At 41.9% G+C, this 26,778-nt stretch overlaps 1 protein-coding gene across 5 annotated transcripts in view; it reads left to right on the plus strand.

The window, feature by feature from the left end:
- The first annotated feature begins 94 nt into the window (after positions 1 to 94).
- The window catches only part of cadm3 (cell adhesion molecule 3), a 112,686-nt gene continuing 86,002 nt past the window's right edge, over positions 95 to 26,778 (plus strand). For 4 of the 5 annotated variants that reach the window (XR_014889614.1, XR_014889615.1, XM_085255755.1 and 1 more), the window contains exons 1-2: positions 95 to 390; positions 1,991 to 2,148. Coding sequence is in view for 3 of the 5 variants with exons in the window: in XM_085255755.1 (XP_085111881.1) it covers positions 2,058 to 2,148 (91 nt within the window). In the remaining 2 variants the exon portion in view is untranslated. Of the gene's footprint in view, positions 391 to 653; positions 884 to 1,990; positions 2,149 to 26,778 lie in introns of those variants that run through there. The other variant, XM_085255756.1, reaches the window with a different exon arrangement.

Below are 26,778 nucleotides of genomic sequence, written 5' to 3' on the forward strand. Positions count from 1 at the left end.
AGTAGGCCCCTGCTCTGGCCCTGTTATCCCGGTGGTACGGGCCAAATCGTATTAAAATCCCCTCCCTCCCTCCATCCCTCCCTCCCGTGTCCCCTCCCCTCCCGCTCGTCTTTCAGACAGTCTGTTTTTGCTGCAGTGAACGGTAGCCGTGGAGAGCGAGCTAGAGAGGGATAGAGATACAAAGACAGAGTGAGAGAGTGAGCGGAGGGGGAAAAAGCAAGAAAAACAAGGAGTCGGGAGAAGGAACAAGGAGAGAGAAAAAAGTCGATAAAAGCAGATTGAAAGAAGGCTCTGAACAAGCGACTGCTGCGCATCAAAGGAGGGACCTTACTGGGGACCTTATTGGAGACCAGCATCAACAAAACCCGACTCCGGAGGCGGACTATACCGGTGTGTGAGCGTGTGGTTATTGCCGTGCAATGTTTCACAGTTTGTATTAATGTACAGGGTTAGGATGTAGCCTGTAGGGCGGACAGGAGACACCTGTCAGTGGTGACGCTTTTCCGTCTCCAGGAATGTGTCCGTGTGCGCACTGCGAGTCTCCCTTCTCTCTCTCTCTCTGTAATCCGTTATGCCTGCCCAGGGAGAGAAGTGTATAATCCCTGAGTGTTTCATAATTTACTCTAAATGTACGTTTTGTTGTCGGGCTGTCTGCGCTGTTCCCGACTCCTCTCCTCTCCTCCTTTTTTTTCTTTCCGCGCTCTTTTGCAGAAAAAAAGATCGTAACTCGCGGGGTGTGCAGCAGCCACCTCTCTCCAGCCTTTTCAAGAGTCTCCCAAATTCTCAAGAGCACCAGATTTTTCTGCAAGCGCGGGAGAAGGACTGGTTTTCCGACCTGAGAACCAGTCCTCTGGTGCTCTCGCGGTCCGTCGCAGCAATGCAGGTAGCCATGCGCGAGCTGTTGTTGTTTTCATTATTGTTGTTATTATTTTTATTGTCGTCATCTTTATTGGTTTCACTCTCCACGTTAAGCGTAAGCAAAGAACTTCTGTTCTTCGCGCTCAGTTTCCGCGTTATTTCCCATGGATACACTTGGTCCAGTTTTGTTTTCGCTTCTCGACATCACTCAACAGAAAGGGCTGGAGCAACAATAAACATAGACACCCCCCACCCCGTCTCTAGTCCCCAACATCCCTTTCCCATGACATGCCCCCCCTCCTCCACGTCCCCCCTCCGCTCCATTACTCCATCCCACCCCTTGTCCCCGCCCTAACCGCCCGCTCGTGCGTCCGTCCCGCAGCCAACGTTACAGCCCCGGTTCCCTCTCGGCGATGACAATGAGGGAGCCGTCCACAGATGGACCGAGGGCTCACCTCTGCGCAAGCTACTGCTATTTTAAGGAATCTGCGTGAGAGAAAGAGGAAGAGAAGGAGTGCGAGAGAGAGAGAGAGTGAGAGCGAGTGCCAGAGAAGCTATTAAGCACGACGGTCCGTCTCCGGTCTAGTGCAAAGCGCACCGTGTATTCTCAGCGGGCGGCAGGTGTATCTCTCCGCTGCTGCTGTGTCTTTCATTGTCTTTCCTCTTCTCCTTTTTTCTTTCACTGCCAATTGTGGGAATGTTGCTTAGCGTTATTTTTAATTAGAGTGAGTTAGTTGGAGCTCGAAAATGGCCCCAGAAACATTCGTTTTCCTTCTTTCCACATGCGCACAGCTTGTTAAAGTGGAATAAATTGACAGTAATATGAACACCACCCCCCACCACCCCCATTCGTCTCGTCTCCCCTCATTAACACTTAAACATCGCCACCATCTCCGTCTACTCCTCTGTTTGGCTCTATCACCGCCCACTCTCTCCTTACTCCCACCTCCCTCAATCAGTCGTCGGTATAGTATGACACAACCAGATCGATGAATACCCATGGAGCAACGCGTGAGTAACGGGTGGGCCAAGCGTTTATTCAGCTGCAGCCAACCAGTGGCAGGGGATGCAATTAGTGGCCAGTTGGCCTTGCCTGCTTGCTTTCTTTATCTCACCATTGCTTTCCCTGCAGGTGACACTCCAGAGCTCCTCTGCCCTCCTGAGGATTCAGTGAGACAGGCGGATCTGTGTGCCCGAACATGGCCTTCCCATCAGCCCCCTTTGCATTATGGAGTGTCAGCTTATTGACAGTACTCTTCACAGCTGCGGTTCACAGCAATACTAGCTTTGGTAAGCACATCTCTCTCCCTCTGTATCTGTCTGCCTCTTACTGTCTCTCCCTGGGCCCCTGACCTCCCTGACCCTCTCTCTCTGTCTCTTGTGGTGGCCCTTATCTGTTTACTTGAGGCTTTTTCGTTGTTTCCTGTATTATGACAAGGGAATCAGAGCAGCGTTAATAAGCACATGGGACACTCCCACCTCCCCAGACCCCAGTGGGATTTCTGCTGTTGTTTTTTAGGAATGTGTGTGACTCGCACGTGGGTGTAGGGCTCAGCAGTGCATTGCAGGTCCTTTGCCAGAGTAGCACACTGCCCAGTAACTTCCTCTTCTTTTTCTCTCTCAGTGACATCTTAAATTACTTGCATAAGGTCGCTTAAGATGCAAAAACACAGGCAAACACTCATCATTAGCAGTCTTGGATGTTTACCTGCTTAGCATCTCTCTGTCTTTCTCATGAGTATACACTTGGAGATAAAGAGCGATTGTCTTGTGCTTTCTCAGGTAGGGGCAAAGCAGCGTGCAAACTCTTATACAGACATATGACAGTCCTTATGGCTGAAGCTCAAACTGCGATGAGCTGGGTGCGGCTCAAAGCGGATGGTAAGAGAGGATTTGATGAGAGAAGCACTTTGTAATGATATCATCCTTGCTGTGAGTGGCGAGAATATACAGACCGATGTGCTTTCCAATTACATAACACTCAAGTGACTGACTGCTGGTAATACAACCTTTAGAGGACGAGTTTTGCCAGTGGTAAAATGGTGCGTCACCACTGGCCCTCAATCCACAGAAAATTGATTGACATAGGTAGAATCCTGTCAGCATGTTTCTCATTACACTTGGTATTTTTTTGCACAGAGTTTGACAAAGAACTGTAAGACAATATAGCAGGTAATAAGGCTCCTAATAGATGTTCCCTGATTTGCATTTCCAATATATATTCTCAGAGGCCCCTTGTATTCACTTATGCACACCCACACTATTTCACAAATCTGAATGCACCTGTGAATACACACTGCATGCATATGCATGGAGAAATACACAGTATATGCCCATAGATATGCACGCACACAGACTACATTTACTGTACTTTGAATTTGTTTATCCACATCAGCTGTTTTTATTTTCTGTTGAAATAGGTATACTTGAGTTTCCGTGCATTTATGAATTCAATTTGGGGGAGCGAAGGATTGTCGGTGTGAGCTCACATTGGTCAGTGCGGTAGAAAGTGAGAAACAATATGGGTATGTCTAGAAGTTGGGATCAGGCCGCTGTAATACAAATGCAAATGGAAGCATGTCAAAACCTTTAGAGTTGCTGAAGATGAGAAATGCACAAACAATCACCTCAGACTGAGGCACTGATGATGAAACATCAATCTCCTGTCAGGATGCTGACCCCAACTGTGTAGTTCGTCATTGAAACCCAGGCGCTGGTTCGTTATTTGGGTCTGAAAATGATTTTGGCTCGCATTCACACGCATGTCACATTTGATTAAGGTGTGCCTGGAGGGAGGCCTGACCATGCGTGACCAATTCTTGCTTTGGTCTCACCTAAGTGCTGTTTTACATTATCATGTCAGTCAAGGAGAGTAATTAAGCCTGGGACGTCTGACAGCATTTAGGAGATGAGAAAACACGTCAAAGAGCACAGCTGAGAGATGGGAAGCAACCGTGGAGTGCTGAGTTAACAATTTTGGCATCCATGTCTTTTTGTCAGTAATATGTGTCATCAAATAATGATCAAGTACTTGTATTAATTCCACAGAAACCAAATTAATAATATCACTGCAGTGAAATCAGTCAGAATCACTTGTCAAAAATGTTTGAAAATATATTTTTTGCACCATATAGAAATGCATTAATCAGAAGAAGACCGGATACTTTTTTATCAGTAGTATTGAAATTTGTCTTAGTGGCCTTGATGCAAGAAATAATGAAAAGTTGTAGATTTTCCCACTGGCAAACAAGGAACCCAGCTTTTATTCAACACATACAACACCAAGGAACAATGCCAAAAAATTCAAGATACAGAAAAATAGATATATTCATGAATAAATCTTGTGTTTGCTGCTTTGTTCTTGACATTTGAGTAATGTGGTAAGCAATGGTGTTGCAGTTATAGAGGGAAATGTAGTGCATAAGCCGCAAAGCACCAGCCCATCACTCACATCCGCTCCGATCTGTCTGAATGTTGTGACACAGCAGCAGAGCTGTTAGTAGAAGGTGGAGTAGGGTGGGTCATGCCGTCATAATGGAGATCTCCATGCTAAGTGGCCTTGCAAGAGAAGGGTCTACTTAGCTTAAATAATTCAGTGTTATGTATCAGAGAGGAAAACGATTAGCTCAGCAAGTCAACGTTAAAGCAGATGAGCCATCAGAGTAGGACCGTCTATTATTGTTATACTCAGAGTCCACAGTGGATTAAAAATATGTTGACTGTTTGTCTCTTATCATCGGTCAGAGAGGTACAATTAAGAAAAAAGAAATACTTTCCCAGGACATATGGGGTTGATCATGTATTATGATAGCGTTCATGATAGTTTAAACTCTTGATCAATCCTGGACTTCCATTTGATGTATGTCAAAGTCATGGAAAGGACAGCACTAACTCTGCTCTGGATTTATCTGTGGCCAGGCATCCTTGGAGCATGTGAACGAATCAGGGAGACACTAATTGCACGCCATTTGACATATCCATTTCCACAGCTGGATGTGCAGCCATGCGCTGTAGATGGAAAGTGCCTCTCAGAAGGGCACAGATTAGGCATGCAATTGGCCGGCTGTGCCCTGGTTCTGTACCGCTGACCCAGTTGCCACAGGACTGCTGTGTAGTGTGAGGGTCCGTCTGCTGAAGCACTCAGTTGACAGCACGTAGAACAGTGTGCTGCGACCTCCAATCAACCACCTGGCCCTCAACGCTATGGCAGCCTGATGGCAGTCTGATCTCAGACTCCAGTAGAGTGTTTGCATTCATGGCAGGAAACATGCCTAATAGTTTATTTACTTCAGCGAGTTCTGCTAGTCAGAAACACTGAATGAATCCCGATGCTTCCAGCTGAGGCTAGTAATGGATAAGGATTAAAGGACGGGAGCAGTGTGGACCAGTTGTTAGTGTGGTAAGATTTATAGGCGGGAGGGCTCTGCGTGTGTGTGTCTCTGCCAGTGGTTCACTTTATACTGCTACAGAATGGGTTCCTTTCCCCCAGGAGCAGCTCTTTCTCATTGGCTAAAAGCCCACTTCCTGTGTGTGTTGCTGTTGTTTGGTGTTGACTTCCTGTGTGCCAAGATGGGGGAACATTTGGCTAATACACAGTACGGCTAGCACACAATAGCAGTAGGCGGTTTGGATGGGAGGCCTCTGCCTGTTAACAAGGCTGACTGATAAGCAGTGACTCATTAACAAGCCGAGGTACACAGAGCCTGGGGGAATTACCGCCTAGCCACTGTGACATTAATAAGAGGCCTAAGCTATTTTTCCATTTGGCTCCACTGGCATGGGGCTAAACCAGTGGTTTCCAATCTCAGTGCTGGCTATTTATTTCCTCCAGTGCTCTTCTATTACTTTCAGCCACTGGTTACCTGGTCTGATTGGAGTGTGGGCTGATCAGTATTGTCAATGTGGGCTGTAGCTAATGACATCTGCCGCTTCAATAGAAAAACCAGACAGCCCTCATTAGTTTTCTGCAGATTCATTCAGAAACATCTGGGGAGGAGCCCAATTAATTATTCTTATACTAATCATGCCAGTTAAAAGACAAACATATTGTTAACTAAGAGAAAAACGACAATGACATAATCTAGCACATATCCTAGATTTGAATCTGTGAAACTGAAGGAGATTGTGACACTACATGGATCCAATTAAGCATCTAAAATACACATGCTAAAACATGTAGTAAAGCTCCAGGAGACTGTCTGCTATCGGAATTTTAAATCTAAAGCCATATTACTTCTATTGGCTTGTGTGTTTATTCTTCTCTGATCCTTTAAGTGTTTTCTTGTCCAGATCAGTTTTCTGATTATAAATTGGATTCTGATTGGCTGGCATTAGTTTGAAACAGATTCACATCTGGCAGAAAACCAATTATTTCTCCTGTTCATCATGCCGATTAATTAGTGTGCTGTGGCTGATTGATTAAACTTCCAACAAAGCTCTAACCATGAGCACTAGAGCCCCCGGGAATGATTTGCATCACACATTGTACACATTGCTGTTTCTTCATGTTATGCTCATACATCTCTCGACATGCTGAAACATTACACATGCGTAAGCGGCAGGAAGAGAAGGTCACAGTTCAACAAGGCAAAAGTGTTGATAAGTCATTTGTAGCTAAATTAAGCAGAATTAAAATGCAGTGGCGCGCCAGTATCTTCGGATGTTAGAAGTATCAACTGCACCCAAACAAGACTCTATTAGACCTCATCAATCTGAAGCAGATCTCATCCACCCAGGCTCTCTCAGGCAAAGTGAGATTACATCAGAACAGATCAGTCTTGCATGCTGCCATCATAATAACAGCAAATGCCATTAAGAAACCAAAAGAAAGAAGTGCTCTTGAGATTTTGATGAGCGGCAACGCATTCGTCGCCCTCTCTGGTGCTTCGCAGAAGACACATCACCTTGCAGCAACTCAGGGTTGTGAAAAATAGGGGTCCCGCATTTACAGAGCAGCCAGCTTCAAAACCATCACCTCACAAACACACTACAGATTAAACAAACCTAACAACAACAACAACAGCGTCAGCCTTGAAATAAATTAATTTACCATGTTTCCACCAACAAGAGCCCGTATTGTGTTCAGCACTCATCTGGCTTTTCCTTTGATCAAGGCCCTCGCGCTCATTCCCCCATTCCTACCTGCCTGCTTTTCTCATGTTATCTGCTGAAATTCTCTGGCGGGTATTTTAATTGATTGCTGCAGGGGTGGAAATCACCAATGGTGTCATTAGCGCATGGGTGGTCAGACCAAGGGCTTCCTGGAAAGGTGTATCTGTTTGTTGAAGCACATCACTGTGCTGTGTGTAAACTCCAACTATGACCGTGTGCTGGAAGATTCGAGTGCATGGCTGTAAAGCGAAGCATTTGTATTGATTGACTCTGAGTGCTGAGGGTTCCCCCTGAGCGCAGGAGCTCCACCAATGAAAGAGCGGAGGTTGCTCTTATATATTGCCTCTTTTTGATGATGCCATCACTTCAGCTTGTGGTAGAGAGTGTGTCTGTGGGGGGATCTTATCACTGATACCACAACCATAAAGCCATTTCAATTCACCTGTGTGTTGTGTAGGGAACTCTACCTAGTTCTGCTGAGGATATCACTGTCCATTGACTGGATGGTGAGTCTTATTGAGCCTCTAATATAACTGTCAAATATAGAACCAGTTTAGGAAAAGGACTGTGAAGCAGTTCTCCAGATTAGTACTTAATGTAGTATAAAGTCTCACGAGAATAAGGAGAATAAATCTGATGTCTGACACTTTTTCTTTAGCGCTATTAAAGTGAATCAGCAGACAGAGTGACAAGGTCTTTGAATCTGTGTCCTTCATCAGCACATGCGGCAAAGTTTTTTTTAATAGCTTTACCATCGACTGGCTGATTATCAGTTCAACTGAGTGCCAGTTGGATCCTAAAATCGGATACAATTACTTTTTAGTGGTATATTATTGTGCCGGAGCAGAGTTGAATATTGCCTCCTATACACAGCATATTTATTTATTGTTTTAGTTGCAAGTTTATTGTTTACAGAGATATGTTTTCTGCATTGAAACTATTGGACAGTATCATTATTAAAGTTTTTGCATTGTAACACAGCCACTGCTCAGTGGAATTCATTTATGGTTCCACTGCACTGCTGCACTCCTTATGCCTCCCAATCATATTGTACCACCCTGCTTGAATGCTCATAGCTTCTATATATACTGCAGATCTGCTATTGAAATTCATTCTGTATTATTTAAATGCCCTTTGAATTAATGCACTACCTGGCATTTAGTGTATGTGTTTTCATCATTTATGGCTGCATTGTAATCGGATCAAATATTTTAATGCAGCCAATGCAAAGCGGGGGTGTCATTTGGGGAGGTTGCTTTGTCAACAAGAACAGCCATGACGGGCATAGGATCATTAGACATGATACTATAGAGCCTGGATTTACTTTTCATTGAAGTGGAAAAGGTCGTCTTTTACGAGTCTTTCCTGGAAGGCAACAAAAATGATGACGAGGGATTTTTACTGCAGTTTGCAACTACTGTAAAGGCTAGGGGAAAAAGGGGATAGGAGTGAGAAACTGATGGGATCTGAGTGTGGTGCTGTATTGTACCACTGTAGGTGTCTTTGGAGAGGCTGAAGGAACGGCAAACTCTGGAGAAGTTTAGACTTTTCTGCAGTGGTTGCAGGATGCGAATATACACTTTATTTACTCCTGGCTGAGGTTTGATCATCTCTGTGGGTGGTGTGGAGGACCTGATAGCGTTAAGATCGTGCCATGTATTTACTCTCTGTAAAGCCATGTTTTTTTCTGAGTTACAGAGATCCAAAGAAATTGAATTTTAATACAAGGTGTAAATTATGCAAGAGTGCTAAATGTTTTAAAAGAAAGAGGAAGTAAATTGTCTTTTTGTTTAGTTTCCTCTGTGTTCATGCACCTCATTTCAAGTTCTTTTAAAGTGTTTTTGGTTTATTGTTATTGTTCTTCTCCTTCAATGTCACAACCTAGACAGGTTGGAACATTTGTTGGAACATTTTCATTGTACACAGCGATATGACCTAAATTAGTATCATTACACTTTTATGAGATTTGCTGCTCCCGTCTATTCTTGTCTTAAGTGGAGGAACTGAAGTCATCACTTTAAAGGAAAAAAAAAGCAGCAGTCTGCTGATGAGCATGAAAAAATCTTGTTTGCTTTATTCTGTCATCCTTGAGCTTTTAAAAAGTGCCACATCTATGTTTTCTATTAGGAACTCACGAAAGGAATATAATGCCTCGTTTTAAGCGGTAGATAAGGTCTTATGATCAGTGAGTCATTGTAATGCAAGTGCAGACTTTAAACTCACGGTGACCAGTCGAGAGGTCCAGGCTCGGCTTTTAATCTGGACCTGACCCTTTGCACCGATCAAGGTACGATGAACTCGTGATGAGTAGATGCGACTTTTGACGATGGGGCCATCGCCACACCGTGTAACTCAGCATTACTGTGCCGGTTGAAGACAAAAGCACCAAATAGGCATCTCTAATCTCCCTGCTGAATGAATCCGAAACAAAGAGAGGAGGAACGCAGACATAGAAGCTTGGACACACATAGGATAAGCTGATTACCCAGGAAAGGAGGGAGGGCGAGGGAGACAGAGGGAGAAAGACAGAGGCATTCACGTGAACAAGAGAAAACCATACAGTAAGGGTGCATGACGGCAGGGAAATGGAGGAGGAGGGGTTGGGAGGGAGGAGGAAAAAAAAGTGAGCGCACTCTAATGATGGGGTGAACAGACCGGAGAGAAAATGAAAAGAAACAGTGTAGGGAGCGAGGGAGGGAGAAAGAACTCACAAGAGAAAAAAAGGTGAACGCTTAAAAGGACGAGCCCTGGCGCGCTACACAGAGCATGCAATAGGAAAATGAAGGGAATGCATATTTGCCTCTGATATCCTTCTTAGCCATGCGACACAATCAAAAAACAGGACATTATGCTAATGCGAGACTGCTCAGCAATATAATTGCAACCTGACTCATTTCACCTGTCGCTATATATACAAACGGAATTACACCCAATCCAGGTGTACAGGCTAAATATACAGCTAATTAAAATTAATGAGATTTACTTAGAAAAGAATATGCTTCTTCTCTAAGCTGCTTATCGCTGCATGGGAATCGGCTACACACACTGACACACACACACACACACACACACACACACACACACACACACACACACACACACACACACACACACTCACCTTTGCCAGTTCTCTAAGATACACACACTTCATTTTGATTCACTCTCCTTCACTTCGCTTTCTCACCCTCTGCTAGGCAGACTGTTAAGAAACCCCAGTATGCTAGCACGCACGCACGCACGCACGCACACACAAACACGCAGTCTATCTATCTGTCTTTCAGCCAGCTTTCCTCTCACGCAGACTTAAACATGCTCCTTGCTCAGTGAACATGAAGTTCTTGACTGTACGTTGCCATTCACACACATAGACATGAATAAACAACTGAGTTTCTGGAGAAAAAAAGTTGAGATTGTATTGAAAATGATTTGCAAGTCATTGTTTTTAGTTTTAGAAATTAGGTTGTGGACAGTTTCAGTGAGATTCTTAGATGACCAAGACACATCGCTCTAATCTCTTAAACCACTTTAGCTTAGCTTTTGGTGTTTTTGTTATGCAAACACAAATGCAACCTTCATGTATTCCTAACAGTGCTGTAGCGTGCTAGTGTTGCTCCTACATAATCATGTTAATGATGCTCCATGACCATCATTACAACTGACAAATTATGTATATAACTCAGGAACAAATATTAAATCACAACACGTCCTGTAGTGGAAGACGTGTAGCACAATAAAGTAAATTTGAAGATGAGGGTCAAACACAGGATTTTACCCTCGAGAAACCCAAATTATATTAGACTTACATTATATTTTCATTTTTTATGCATTTTTCTTCTTTTGATAAAGTACCTACATGGCTAAGTTGAGGAAAAGATAGTAGTTTCTGTTAAAACAGAGCCTTTTGCAGTATTAACGCTGTATTAAAACTGTTTCTGATTGGCTTTCTGCCAGAAAGCCCTCTCTCATGTGCATGTCCTTCCCTGATGTGGGATAATATCGGATGATATCTGATTGTGCGAGTGACAAGATATCTGTGTAAACGAACTCTTGACCTAAAACGGGTTACATAAACATTAATGAAATCTGAACACTAGTCGTCAGCTCAACACTTTAAAGAAACATGATAAAGACAAGCGCATATGGTGATATTTACTTGTAATGTGATGGCCCAAGACACCAGCTCAAACCAATTATAAACAGGGTCTTAGAGGCAGCAATGCAAACCCACAAGCAGATGCTTGTGACCACACAAAAACACTTCCAGGAAAATGCACGTGTACATTTATGCATAAAGACATGAATAAGACACACACAAACATATATTCAAATGGAGCTTTGAAGGCACTCTGTTCTTTACTTAAACAAAAATACCCCTGTGAGCCAGGCTGTTGACTGCCAGATGAAAAATTGTGTTTAGCCGGGGAGCGCGCATACAGCATACATATATATACTCCCCGCACTGTGTTCCTCTTGTATACACACAGTGTAGGCGTTTGATATGTAACAGTTCCCAAATTGCTTATGCATATGTTTTTTCCCCATAAGGTGTTGTCCAACCGGCAATTCTTCAATTCCGAGTGAGCAAAGTGCTGAGTAATTAAATGGCTCTTCAAGTCATCTCTGAAGTAGTGTTGTAGGAGGACACTGGGAAAATGACACAGAGCAAATTAATCACGCACTTTATTAACAGACTTAGGTTTCAGCGGAACATTGCTGTCTCCACCGCAGCGAGTTGCACCACTTGGCACAAAACCAACTTATGTCTCACCCGACCCTGAGCACATTCACCCTAACACGTACAGTGGGTCACACATGCACTCACACACTCATCTGAGTGTTATGTGAGTAACACACACTTCCGTGCTCTCCTCTTCCTTCTGTCTCTATCTCTCTCTCCTTCTGTCAGAGCTTCATTTCTCAGCCTGGTGAGTACTTGAATGTCATTATGACTTTTGCTATCAAAAGCAAACAGCGGGGCAGGATTGAGGAGTGCATGCCAGACCTCCCGTTTTCCACGCTGAGAATGCCACAGCATGTCGAGTGCTATTTTGATTGTTTCAGATTTTTTCCTGCTTCTGTGTGACAAAAGGATAGGCTTTTTTTTTTAAAGAACAGATTTATTGACCAAGCTCCTGCTGCGAGGCTCTACAACCCCACGCTGATGTATTTTCTGAATGGAAACCCCCATCTCTTTATATTTACAGTATGATCACTCTACCTTGGCCTGTGTGTCAATGAAGATGTCTTCATATCTACCGGCACATTCGATCCTATTTTTGTAGTGCATCGACAGACGGCAGAAGTGAATAATATAATTGAGCTAATGAGCTACACGCCCTTATCTGCTGTTCATTCACACGGGCAGCCCGAGGCGTGACGACTATCAGCCTCTTACACAAGCTACTGTATGTTTGATGAGTACCTTGAAGGGAGAATTTGATAATGCAGTCAAACTTCCTCAAGGCAAACTGTTTTGATGTGTGAACCAAAGAAGAAGGAGTTTATCCTCTGCTTTCCCCCCCCTTATTCTCTTATTCTACAATGAATATTTAAATATTATTGTGATTTATTTATGGCGGCTCGGTGTTCAGCTTCACTGAGCTATTTTCAGGTTGATATCTTCACAGGCAGGAGGGTGGGGAGGTATATAGACTTGTACATGGGAGGTGTCATGCTTGAGTTTGTGACAGCGCTCAGCAGCGTGCCTCCGAGAGCATCTTTTTGTTGTTGTTTGAAGAGTTTGGTGACATTTTCTGGCTCTTCCCCTCAGGGCTGTAAGATTCACAGCTGGCCTGGTTTCATCAACCACCCAGTGCATTTTACTCAGGACGTCATAGGGTCAGCTGCCAGAGGAAGGGTGGCTACATGTTGGCTTTTCTTCATGCTGCTGTGTATTGCAAGTCTGTGGAATCAGCTGCCATTCAATAGTGTTAAACCACTCCAAGCCCTCATGCAATTGAAGGCATTTTAAGAATATATCTCAAAAGTTTCAATATCCTTTGCGTAATTATTTTTTTTGTGTGTGTAGCTTAGAAAAATGCTTCTATCTGGACATAAGTTTACCATTTAATCTAATATAAGATACAGTATCTTGGTTAGAAATATTAATGCTAGTATTTTATTTGCTTGTGAGGCCTGTTATTATGTTTTTATTCCCCTTGGGCATTCAGTTTTTATCATTTATGTTAAGCACATTGAGTTTATGTGTAATGTGTAATCGCCATTGTCAGTTTTACTGTATACTTTACATTCAAGGCCATTTTGTGAGTTTGCATTGTATCAGGCTGGACGTGTTCATTTAAGAAGTTTTCAAAGTTTGAAGGCTAAACTTTCAACAACCAACTACCTTTATTAGACTTCTCATAACAGTCGCTGCTGGTGCAGTGACACACCAGGTTAATGCAGTCGTGAGATGAACTTGACAGATATGGAATCTGAAAGGATTGCTTTGCAATGAAGTTTAAGTTTTTAATATTTAGGGTTAATGTGGTAAATTTAAGCAAGTTGTTTTTGGTGCCTAAGACCTAACCAGCAAGTGAACGATTAAAATAAACTAAAAATCTGTAAGATATCAAATGGGACATAAATCATTGTATCCTCCATCCCTACAACATGCAAATGTGGACTTTGTTGCTCTGCAAAAGAAGACTGATCACTCTGTGACAGGTAATACCACAACCAATGTGTCAGTGCTCAAGCGCTAAAGGATAGGTATCAATGTAGTCGAGCTCCATAGAAATGAGTTCAAGTTAAAAGACAAAAACCCCTAAATTGTAAACCTTGGGTCTGATACTTATATAGAGTACTGTAATGTTGGCTGGTAATAATTAACCTGTCATTTTTAAATAGTGACATAATACAAATATTGATTTATTTTATAAATAATTTAAATGGTGATTCACACAAAATTCTGTTGTGGATACAAATTTTGGTGAACGTTATGGGTGCCGCATGTTGAACGTGACACATGAAAGAAACACAAACTTAGAATGTAACATTGCATTTGCAGGAGGATGATGAGATGAAGATCATTTATATGAAAATCAAAAGAATTGGGATTTATAACCAATCTTTTTTAAAAAACACGTTCATGCAATGCTTCGTTCAGATTGGCCCACCCGTTAAAGGTACGTGCAGACATAGATACATACAGGTGCTACCATCTGAATAATATTATTTGAAACCCTGGCATGAGAATTGACTGGAAATCCACAGCCTGCCAGGCTTTGCTTAACTAATTGCAGTGTCCAAAGTACATAAACAGGAAATCATTCTGCAACTTTGATAATCGTGTAACAATTTAAGTAAAAATTTGCTGCTTTCTGTCCTATGAGATGACGTGTTTGGAGTGCTGAATTCACCAAAAGAAGCATTTTAATAAAAAATTTTTAAATAGTAAAAGATATTTTCACAATCCAGAATAAATAATCATTTCTTTTAACCTTAAACAATTATTTACTGTCTTTTGCTATTACTGTTTTGCATTTTACCAGGTCAAAACTAAAAACTTGATTATGTTTTTGCTTTCAAGTGTCACATCAAGTCAAATCAAACGTCCTCATTTTTTATTTTTAGGGCTTGTGTCAAACTAAACTTTCACACTTTGCTCTGAGTGAGAAAACACATTTCAGATCTCAGCCCTGACTAAGAAAACACTAAGTGAAATGTCACATACTGAAGCCCCACTGTAATAATGTGGCCTGGAAATATGGCCTTGGTAAAAATCACATAACTCCTGCAGCATCTGCTCAGGCATTGCGTTTGGTTCTGGTTTAGAGTATCGGCTAAATTGCGGACATGTTAAGATGTGAAGTAATTACAAAAATTCAATCATTTTCACTGGCAGTTTCAGATTAGCCTCAGCTAGTATGCCGTAAATTGACTGGCACATATCCTCTAAACAATAGATATCCCGCACTGCATGCATATACATGCAAATAGGAGTTGTTTCAGGGGGCACATGCTAGCACAGTGAATTGAGAACCGAATGAAGGATCCGGCGATCTTGGTGTCTTGATTAATTGTCTTTCAAGTACTGCTATCAAATTTACTGTCAGAGTTGAATCTCTTAACTCCCTCCAATCAACTGATATTGCACTGTTTGAAATGAAAAATGAAAGCTCCACCTGAATCAAATCTGACATCTTCAATTTGAAGGGGAAAAAAAAAACACCTGATAAAGGAGCACATTTTGTGAGCCACTCTCAAACATTTACAGGAGCACTTTACTCTGGGACTTTATTGAGATTATTGTGATTTTGAAATATAAAAATAAAATTATATTTTATTATTTTTCATCGCTCAAAATAAGCACATGCCGAAATGCCGTGCATTTATCGAGACTTTCAATCCCAGGTAGGCCAATTATGGATCTTCGGATCCACATTATGTCAGCAGCTGTTCTCCACCGTGAACTATGTTAAAAACAAACACCACTCACGCCTCACAGATGACAGCTTACAGTCCTGCGTAAAGATGAAAGGAACTTCGTACAGCCCCGGTTTGCAGACGCTGTGCGCAGAGGTTTAGGAGCAGAAGTTCCATTGTAAACATACCACGGCAGACCGGACGCTTTTCAACATCTCTTTATTGACCACTTTTCACACACGGTTGCTATACGCATACAGCCGGCTGTAGCTTTTCAGCTCACAGCCCGACACATACCAACACAACAGCAGAGAGAGCACAGACTTTAAGGCGGAAAGGTGTGTTTGCGGGTGCCGCGGTTGCGCCCGATTCCCCTGCAGCGGCACTGCAGACCACGCCCCGCCACACACATTAACCAGGTAAAATACATATTTAGGCAGAATTTAGCAATTTTTTTTTTTTTTTTAGCAGCATAGTGCTTTTTTTCCAATTATTTTTTTAAAAGTCAGGTCAAGGCTCCAAAAGCCCAAAGGCGATATAAGGGTGGCGGCTCACAACAGTTTTTGTTTGCTATTGGATCATTTTAGTTCAGCTGGGTGTCTTTCCTTTTGTTATATTTCTTTAAGAGTTCAAAATGTGTTAATTACATAAATAAAATGGAATTTTCTCTGTAGCACTTCATGGATTTCATAAGCAACACACCGTAGTTGCTCTGTGAATTTTTTTAAAAAGCAGTTAAAAACTTTTCTGTTCAAACAAGCCTTTTGTTGATCTACGTATTTTAGATTCTTTACATTATTTACATTTGATCTTTTACATTGTGTATAATGTCTATTGATTGTATTGTGTATTTTAATCTTTGTGTACAGTGCTTTGTGACTGCCTGTCTGTTAAAAGCGCTTAATAAATAAACTTTACTTACTTACTTTAGCTGTTCACACAAAGCATAAAGGTAAAAAAAAAAAAAAACAATATATACAGTGTTATCTTCATTTTAGATGTCAAAAAGTATTTGCGGCTCCCAGTGTTTTCTTTTGCGTGGAAACCGGGTCCAAGTGGCTCTTTGGGTGTTGAAGGTTGCTGACCCCTGGTATAGGGAAACACATGCTGAGACATACAAATAGTCATACACCAATACTAACAAAGCCACAGTGGCTCATGTAATTTGAAAAGCACCTCACTGTTGGGAGGACTAAAAACACATGCACTGCTTCAACACAAATCATCATGCATATTATTCTCTCTGTTTTAAAAAAAGCACTGAAACGGGACCTTTAAAGCTCTACTTTAATACTACTAAGATAAGTATGAATAATTCAGAGTGCCAGACATGATAGACAGTCTGATAAAATAACTATTTATATAACAGTTTCAAGTGAAGTCACAGATATCTGCTCTGTTAGGAAAGTAAATCCATTAAAAACAAGAAATATAAAAGTGATACAACACCTGCCATTTGTCGGATGATTTCTCCCACTGTGCCGCTATGACTGCATACATTTTCGAGCGCCAGTGGCCCGAGGGGGAATCCCTAACCATGACAGTGTTAGTGCATAGATTTGTCTGCAGAGACATATACCAATGCAGCAGATTTTATGCAAGATTTAAGTTGTAAAGACCAACAGAGGATGACAATGTTTTGGGAAATGTACTTTGTTGCTCACTGGAATGACAATAATTTATATCCAGGAGTTGATTAGCCATGGTGTTTGAAATCTTCCACCTGCCGTATACAAGGCCCTTTAGCACCGATACAACAGGAAATCTAATTGTCTTTCATTGGCACTTCTGTGCTGCTGATATTTGAAACTGTCACAGACAGAAATTGACTTCTATCTGTGATAAAGTTTTTTTCCTGACCTTAACATCCTACATCACTCACTTAATTTGAAGGAGAATTTCATTAACAATGATTCGTTATCACTGAGCTTTTACCTTTTAAGCCTATGGCAAGCGCAGACAACTGAATTTCATGTTAAAACATGAAAGAGTCTGCAGTTCTTTGAGGCTGTGCTTACTGTGGATAGTATTAAGGTTAGCAAAGTGCTAAAATTATCCTCACAACATGCCTACAAAGACATGCTGATGATGTCAGTTTATAACAAGGGCCAATACTTGTAAAATAGTGAGGTAAGCTAATGTTCTTATACACATTTCCAGTTTAAGTTTAGGAATGCTTTATGGCCAACTATCAGATTGATACCTTGCCTGTGTAAGCTGAATCTGTAAGCTGCCTTTTAATAAATTGTGTTGCCTGTGGGCTTAATGTGAAAGCCAAGCCTTCATCACGGCCAGAGAAGACGTATTTAACATTTTTCAGTACTGGGTTTCTGTTTTGACCTCTTTGACCTCTTCTTACACACAATAGGGTAACAATGATCGCTTTATACTGAATGGCATGCTGCTTGGCACTTTCACACATCAGCCACCTGCTGCAGTGTTGCTGCCATCAGCTATCTGTGGCTACCTGAGGTCAGTGGAAGTGCTGATGATGCAGTGAGCCTACCACACAGTGGATGCTAAATAGCAAGTCTAAGCTGAATTAAGCATGATTTTTGGAGGGAAAATTCTCATCTCCTGTTTTTTTTTTTTTTTTTTTTTAAATTCTTTAGCTCTGGAGAAAATGCATCAAATAAAATTCTTAACAGTAATGAAATTGTTCCTTGTTGGCATCCTAATATGTACAACAAAAAGTTCAGGTAAGGCTTTTTTTTTGTCATAACCCAAAGAAGTGGACAGACTAAATTTATTTATAGATGATGGGGCATGAAAAAGTCAACTTGAAATTCAGTGTTTGGGTGAAGAAAAAATAAGAGAGTCAGAGTTGAGATGGAGTTGGTGGAGGATGATCTGATATCGTCGTGTTGGTGTTGTCCCCCAGATCATCATGAAAATGTTGTTCCAGGTTCAACATTGCAAGTGACCAATCACATTGTTGTGACGTTATTCTTTTGCGCACCAAGCCATTCGTGCATTTATGAAATTCCAATGTTACAAGGACAATATCAGTTCCGCTTACCGTTTATTAAAGGATTAGGGTTAGGGTTTGGGTCAGGGTCTGTTGATCGGCGGACAGAGGCGGTTTCGCGCAGCTTAAGTACAGTTTTTTGTTTTACAGCGGTTTTTCCCGAAGTCGCAAAAGTATGACGTCACAACATTCTGATTGGTCACTTGCAATGTTGATCCTGGAACAACATTTAGTATGATGAGCTGGGAACAACACCAACACGATGATATCAGATCGTGCGTTTGGTGAATGTGCAGATTTGCAGAGGAAGGACAGTGGATGTTAAAGATGCCAGGTGGAAAAGAGGACCAATGTAGAGAAGGTTCATGGATGTTGTCAAGGAGGACATGCAGAGGGTTAGTGTAAAAGAAGAGGATGCTGAGATGGAGGGAGATGATCTGCTGTGGGACCAGCGGAAAGAAGAATCGTGAATGGAACGTGAATGTCTGTACCAAATTTCATCACAATTGATCCAATATTTAACTGATAACCTTCAATTTGAATATGATGGAGAGTGCTGGTCATTAGGATTCACCCTCTAGAGAAGATTAAGATGTGAACAAAGTTGCATGGCAATCTATCTACTAGTTGTTGACATGTTTCAGCAAGATGGTGGTGTACTCCAGAAGAAAAGCTCGTAACTCAAAAGTTTAATCTGTGCATTACTAGCAATAACTGGCATTCTGGTTATATTCATAGAAATACTTTACAAACATGGAAAATAAAAACTTGAAGTCATCATTGCAACATGTCACCTCAGCTGTGCTGTAGACAGAGTGTCAATCACAGTAGCCCCTGTGCCCAAACCAACAGTCAGTCGACAAAGTTCCATTTAGAGTGGAACCCGGCTTTAAATGCGATTCAGCTGGATTTGAGTTTGCTCTCCCGGCTTTGGATTTGAATAGAATAGAATCGGCCCTTCTTTTTTTTTTTGGCTTCCCTGGCTTCAGAAAGCAAGATTAGATAGAGGTAGAGCAGGAAAGAGACACATATGGCGAGGGAGAGAAGCAGAGTCAAAGGAGACAGAGGGATAATAAGAAATACAGAGCAAGCGAGAGCGTCCACGGATTTTTAAAATTGCAAGAGCCTTAAAAGAAATCCAAATTTAAGGCCTTGAGAAGTGTGAAAATGTGTGAAACGTCTGTATTAAGGGTCTTATTTTTCCACCACTCTATGATAAGTTTCTTTGTCCTGCACGTCCCGTCTTAGATTATTTCAGAGCAGAGCACGGTTAGCAGTACAATAGGCTGTGTAATGTTTTATTCATCATTTCTGCTTTAGCAAACAAAATTGGACTTCATGTTCCTTAACAGATAATTACACTGCCCGTTCATAATATCAGAATTTTTATAAGCTGTACTGAATCTCAAATAAGTTCATTTTGGCAGTTTTATCGTGTTCTATTTGTTGCACTGTAAGATCTGTAAACCCTAGCCAGATTTTGACAATAAAGTAATTACCATAAACAAATGACACTATTACAAGGGAGATTGTCAGCCTCGGAGGGCTTCTGTGCTGCATTTTAGAGAGTGTCAGATTTCAGAGGAAATCTGGGAAATCTTGTACGTTGTTAACAAGAATTTACATTACAGTATTAAAGCTTGTGGCACATTTTCATTAACAGTAATGGCAAATATTTGTCATCTGGATTTCTTTTTAAGTGAAAGAAATGAAATACAATCTTTCTGATGTTAGATATGTCAGGTTTTTTATATATACATGGATTTATTCGTCCAGCATTTGGTCCACTTTTTTCTTTAAGAGTATTAATCTCATGTATTCTTCTAACAATATTCTTTTCTCCTCTTCATATTCTTCTTTTTTAAATGAAGGTGTTACTTTGTTTCTTTGTAAAGTATATGAAGCTAAACTAGACACTAAACCAAAACAATAACTTAATATGGATTGACATTATCCTCTTACTTATATATGCAAATAAACAACCATTATCATTCAGTTAGTGTTTGTTTGGCCATCTGGTGACTGCTAGGCCAATATTTACCCCTTTTAGCTCTATTTTTGGCCTCCACCAACTCCTGAGGGAAAAGCCTGAATGGGGAAAGTATGTGTCTGTTCGCTTTTTATTGCTGAGTAGCTACAGTGAGTTTCTAGAGCCAATTTTAAAAGATAAATAAATAAATAAATGAAGGAATGAAAATAACATTTTCTGGCCTGAGCCAAAACCATAAAGTTGTGAGCTGCAAAGCAGAATAAAAGTGTAAAGCTGAGATAACCCGCAGTGTTTCTCTGTAATTTCGTAATTGTCATATAGTTAAATTGTGATAAGATACGTTGAAATAACAGCGTGTGAAACGCTACTTGGTGTTTACATTCATCCATTTGGCAGATGCTTTCGTTCAAAGGTCGAGCGGCGAGCGAAGGGCCACAGAACGACCACGTAAGGGTTGCTTTGTGATGGTTTGTTTAGCTGGAAAAATCTTTTAAGGGGAGTGGTTTAGTGTGTGGATGAATCTGTTTTTGGACTGAACAGTAGGATGTGCATAGCATATTTTGATTGTTCCACAAGTGGCACGGCGGTGCAGGTTCACATAAGTGCAGTTTTCTTTATTATTAGAGAGAATGAGAAAAGGAGGAGTGGGAATTCAACACATTTGAGTTTGCGACATTCATTCAGTTTAAGCATCTTTAAGGCTCCTCTCTGATGTTGCGATACTCATTTGTTTTAGCTTTTGACACATTCCCCACTGAGGTGATCAATTAATATATGAAACAATGAATGACAAATTAATAACAAAAACAAAAATTAGTCGCAGCCCTACATGTGTGTTACATTGTAGACTGCACAATATAGCATTTCATTTCAGCAAGTCTGAGTGTCAGCAGGAGATTCATTAGCTCATTAGTGTGAGACTCATTAGCCAGAAGTCTTGTGATGTTTAAGTCTTTGGCAATATAAGTACTATACTCGCAGTAAACTTTGCACTGCCCTGACCTGCGTTTCTGCCAATTGAGTGAGAACATAGTCGGGGGGCTGGACAGCTTCGTCAGCTCTCTTTTTCAGGATGGGTCACCTGAAGTTTTGATGAATGTGCTTTTTGCCAAGAAGATTTCCTGTTGCTGACATTGTGCTGCTAATTGGGACCAGTGCAGAAGCTCTTATTAGTCTGATGCTCTCCTTTCCTGAATCCTGTAAGGAATCTGTGAGTTACGTTGATAAAACGTGGTCATTTACCTTGAAATATTACCCATAAGTTCAAAGAAAAAAAAATTATTCTTTGTGAAACCTGCAGAGAGCTTGTAAAGGTAGAGACAGAGAGAGCAGAGAGTGCTGCTGTTGCTGCAGCTGAGGTCTGGGCTATTTCAGGATGGTTGTCTTGCAGTGTAATGTGGTTTGGTACTTGTGTGTCTAGTCAGGAGGATATATATGGCTGAGTTTGCCTTGAGTGGCTGGCTGGGTTTTGAATGGAATTGAATGGATGCGTTCTGGTTTCTCTGGTTGCTGATTGCTGTGGTTGAGACTTTTCTCCCTTATTTTTCTCCCTCATTTCCTTTTCTGCAGGTGCCTTTGTCTTACATCTGCATCTTAATTCTGTCTTCACGTTCCTTTTTGTTTGTCTTATTTCCACATTGTCTTACTTCCTTTTTCTGAACACCCCGTAATTTTATTTCAGGATTCTTTTTTTGTCTCTTCTTTATTTTGTCACAGCAGCTCTTTCGCTTCCTGCTTTATTTGTTGCTTCTCAGATTTTTTTTCTTTTTTTTACTTTTACCTCATCTGCTTTGTCTTATCTTACTTCCTCTCTTGTTTATCCACCTCCTTTCTCCTCATTTTCCCTTCTTTCAACCCTTTCTTATTTTTCTCAGAAATCTTCTTGCCATTGTTTTCTTTTTGCCTCCTTGTGTTTTTATATGTCATTTTCCCCTCCGTTCTCTATGTTTATATCTCCTCCCCTCTCATCACTTTTAAGTCCCCTTTTCATCATATCTTCTTCCCTCTTTTCAGGCTCTCTGCTTTTCTGTCCTCTCCTATTGCTTTCTCTCTGTCTTTTTGCCTTTATCCTTATTCTTTCCCTTTCTGCCTCCTTCTCTTGCTCTCCCTCTGTTTTTGTGCTTGCTGTTTTAGCATACTCTGCAGGGAGCACTCCTGCGATGCCAATTATATTGACTGAAGAAAAAGAAAGAGGAAGGGAAGGATGAAGAGGGAAAGAAGACTAAGAGGAGGGAGGGTGGGAAGACCTGTGCATGCACAAAAACACACATTCATGCTGATGGAGAGAATGAATAAGGGGATAGAGGCTTTAGAGCACAGGAGGAACAGAGGAGACAGAGAAGGAGAGGAAGAGAGAAATGATGAAAGAGAGGCAGAGCTGGGAGGAAGAGGACAGAGAGAAATTGGAGGAGAGAGAATCCGTCTGTGAGTGTAATAGTCTCCTGCTGTCGAACCCGGGGGAATTCACTGACTGCAGAGGGAAAGAGAGAGGTAGAGAAACAGAGATAGAGGGAGACAGAGGAAGAGAGAGAGAGGGGGGTGGGTGTGATCACAGCAGAGAGAGAGATGGAGAGATACAGAGGCAGAGCAAGCGAGACAGAGAAAGCTGAAACAGAGTGAGACGGCAGGAAAAGAAAGATGACTTCAGTCCTTTCCTCTCAGAGCTGAGCTTGTAGGGCTCCACTCCAGGCAAATGTGGCTCGTGACATTAAATAAGATTCAGATTCAGGACTGAGTGTATGAATGGAGAGCGCAAGTATATCATAGTAATGTGCTGCTGTACAGTAGCTTTGCCGGGGGAATTAAATGTAGTGTGCAAGCCTGTGGATTGGATGTTAATGTTTTTTTGTACAGTGTGAAAAATGTCAGATTATCCAACAAAAAAAAGAGAATAGATTCTTACTAGAAACTATTTTCTAGACATGCAGACTGCTTAACTTGGATTACTTCTGTTTTGAAATACCAGTTTGTGAGATTTTACTCTCTCAGGAAAGAGCCAAGTAGGGTGTGTGAAAACAGTTAAGACAACCACGACAACATTGAAACCACTGACTGGCAAACTGAATGAGATTTCTCATTTTATTACAGTGTTTTGGCAGGAAGTCATACCGTGGCATTTATAGGGATGTGACTTTGACATATGACAAGTACAAATCCCAGTGGCACGTGGCTGTCACGATCTGAGGAGGCAGACCGTGCGGTGGTGTGTGTGGTGGACCCAGGTGCGAACACACGAGAGTAGACTGGAGTAAACTTAACTGAAAGCGAGCCTTTATTGTGGCTGGTGACAAGGCAGAAACGCAGTGACAAACTAAACTATGACTAAACTGGGAAAGTAAAACTAGGAAAAACTATGAAGACACAGGAAACCATAACTATGAATACTAAGACTGGCTGTGATAACATGGAGGGTGGGAACACAGACGACGCGACACAGACTACATGAAACACAGAGACTAAATACACATGAGGGATGATCAGGGTAAGTGGCCACACATGGGAGCACAGCTGACACACATGAACCTAACGACAGGACAAGAGAGGTGAAACTAAATACACTGACATTGAATACAGACTTTCAAAGTAAAACAGGAAACATGGAGATTAGACATGACATGAACTAAACATAACCACGCAGACATGACGCATGAACCAGGGAGACTTAGTACAGGGGGAGACAACAAGACTAAACAGCAATCTAGAAATTAACTAGGTGAACTAAGCTGTTACGTCCCCTGGCTAGTCTAGGGGGTTGAAGGGACGAACATAAATGTGGATAGAGAAGGAGGAGCCAAGATGGTAAATTTAAAAGGTTTATTTAATACTGGTGATGGGACGTGGGTTCAGACCGAGGTGTAACGTCAGGGAGAGCCAAGGCCAACATAACAAACAAAACATCCCTGACGTAGAAATAAAAGAAACTTACCTAACTCCAAAGAAACAAAATATACAACCTATAACCATAACCTACCTAACAACACATAAACAGGAGAAAACAGGGTGTCAAAACAAAAGACAGCTCTCCCCTACAAGCAGTCTGAACATGAAACAATAATGCTCACACAAAATACAAAGGCATGCAAGCCTGCACCAGTATGGCAACCAAAATGGCCGGAGGGCCCAGAAGCACAGCTCCACAGGCCTTAAATAGTGCTCTGCTGATTACCAATCAGCCGGACTCTGCACAGCATCCAGTCAGGACAGAGGAGGTGGAGCCTGGACAAAACAAAGGGTTAATAGGGAGAAGAGACATCCTCCTGGGGGATGTAACACCCCCACCCAGAAAAACAAACGTATAAGTTTGTTAACCTTACACCATCACATTCTTGAGAGGGCATCGGCCACAATATTTTCACATCCTCTTTTATGCTTTATTTCAATGTTGTAGTTTTGTGAAATTAAAGCCCACCTCATCAGTCGCTGATTGTTGTTATACATACGAGAGAGGAACACGAGAGGATTGTGATCAGTGAAGACCTCTACAGGTTGGGAAGTAGATCCCACATACACGTCAAAATGCTGAAGAGCCAGAAGCATGGCCAGAGTCTCCTTTTCAATTGTCGAGTACCGCCTTTGATGAGTATCGAACTTCTTGCCAAAGAAGCAGACAGGATGACTCACTCCTTGTCCATCATCCTGAAGAAGAACAGCTCCAGCCCCCACCTCACTGGCATCCACTTCAAGCTTGAAAGGTTTAGAAAAGTCTGGAGCGACAAGAACAGGTGAACTCGACAGAAGACCTTTTGCACATTCAAAAGCATGTTGACACTCAGGACTCCAAATGAATGGTACCTTCGGGCTGCACAGGTTTGTCAGTGGTGTTACGACTTCAGAAAAATTCCTACAGAAACACCTGTAGTAACCAACCATCCCCAGAAATCTGCGCAGCTCACGGCGTGTTGTTGGCACAGGAAAGTTAAGAATGGCATTAACCTTTGCACTGATTGGGCGAACCTTGCCCTGCCCAACTTCCTTTCCAAGGTAGGTCACTGTAGCCTTACCAAACTCGCATTTAGCCAAGTTGAGGGTCAAGGAAGCATCAGCTAAACGCTTGAACACAGTGGTTAAGGTGTCAACATGCTCTGACCAGCTGGAAGAATAGATGACCACATCATCAAGATAAACATTACAGTTTGCCACACCAGATAATACAGTTGACATTAACCTCTGAAAGGTAGCAGGAGCATTTCTCATTCCAAATGCCATAACTGTATATTGTAAAAAGTGATCAGGCGTTACGAAAGCTGAGATTTCTGATGCTCTTTCTGTCAGAGGTACTTGCCAATAACCTTTAAGAAGGTCAAGCTTACTCACATAAGCAGCAGATCCGACGCTGTCAATACAGTCCTCAACACGGGGCAGTGGGAAGGAATCAGGTACTGTTACTGCATTTACCTTGCGGAAATCTGTGCAAAAGCGAGGTGTTCCATCTGACTTTGGCATAACCAGGCACGGAGAACTCCATGGACTATAGCTTGGGATAGCCAATCCATGCTTCAGAAGGTAGTCTACTTCTGTGTTCATCATTTCCCTTTTTGCCATATTCACACGGTAAGCATGCTGCTTAATAGGCACGGCATTCCCAACATCAATGTTGTGCTCTATTACAGTAGTACGGGAAGGCATGTCCCCAAAGAGTGTTAAATGAATGGTGACGAGCCTTTCAATGTCCAACTGTTGCTCACGGGTCAAGTGAGACAGATATATAGACAACTGGGACAGTACCTCAGAATTAAGCATTCTGGCATTCTGGTAGCTGGCATCACAAAGTTTGAGCCCGTCTTCATCTAAACTTGACCTCAATCCTGAGGAAGAGTTCAACAAGAGAGGTTCTGGAGATGAGATTGGCTCGGACGGAGATGCCACAGACTTATCTGCAGGACCACAGAGAGAGTCAGCTCTAGAATGAAAAGATTTGAGCATATTGAGATGGCACAAGCGTGTTTTACGCTTCCTGTCTGGGGTTTTAATCACATAGTCAGTGTCATTTACTTTCTTATCCACCTGGTATGGTCCACAGAAGCGGGCAGACAATGCAGAGCTAGCAGTTGGTAGAAGAACCAAAACCTTGTCACCTGGATTGAAAGATCGAGGAACGGCTTTCTTATCATACCAACTCTTCATCTTCCCCTGAGCAGAGGAGAGGGCTTCTGCAGCTGCCAACCTGGCCTTATGGAGGCGCTCTCTGAACTGTGAAACATAATCCAGAACATTCGTTTTCACAACATGGTCTGTTGACAAGAACTGTTCTTTCAACAACTTCAAAGGTCCCCGGACAGAATGACCAAACACTAGTTCATTTGGGCTAAACCCAAGGGACTCTTGCTTAGCTTCGCGCATGGCAAACACCATCAGAGGTACTCCCTCATCCCACTCTTTTGCAGTATCCAAGCAGTATTTCTGCAATGTTGCCTTGAGTGTCTGATGCCAGCGCTCCAATGCTCCTTGAGACTCAGGATGGTATGCACTTGACACAACATGCTTA

This window comes from Mchenga conophoros, linkage group LG18, assembly GCF_057382185.1.
Source record: "Mchenga conophoros isolate Kocher_MC1m ecotype Shallow Benthic linkage group LG18, M_conophoros_male_GT1.1, whole genome shotgun sequence".
Lineage (NCBI taxonomy): Eukaryota > Metazoa > Chordata > Actinopteri > Cichliformes > Cichlidae > Mchenga > Mchenga conophoros.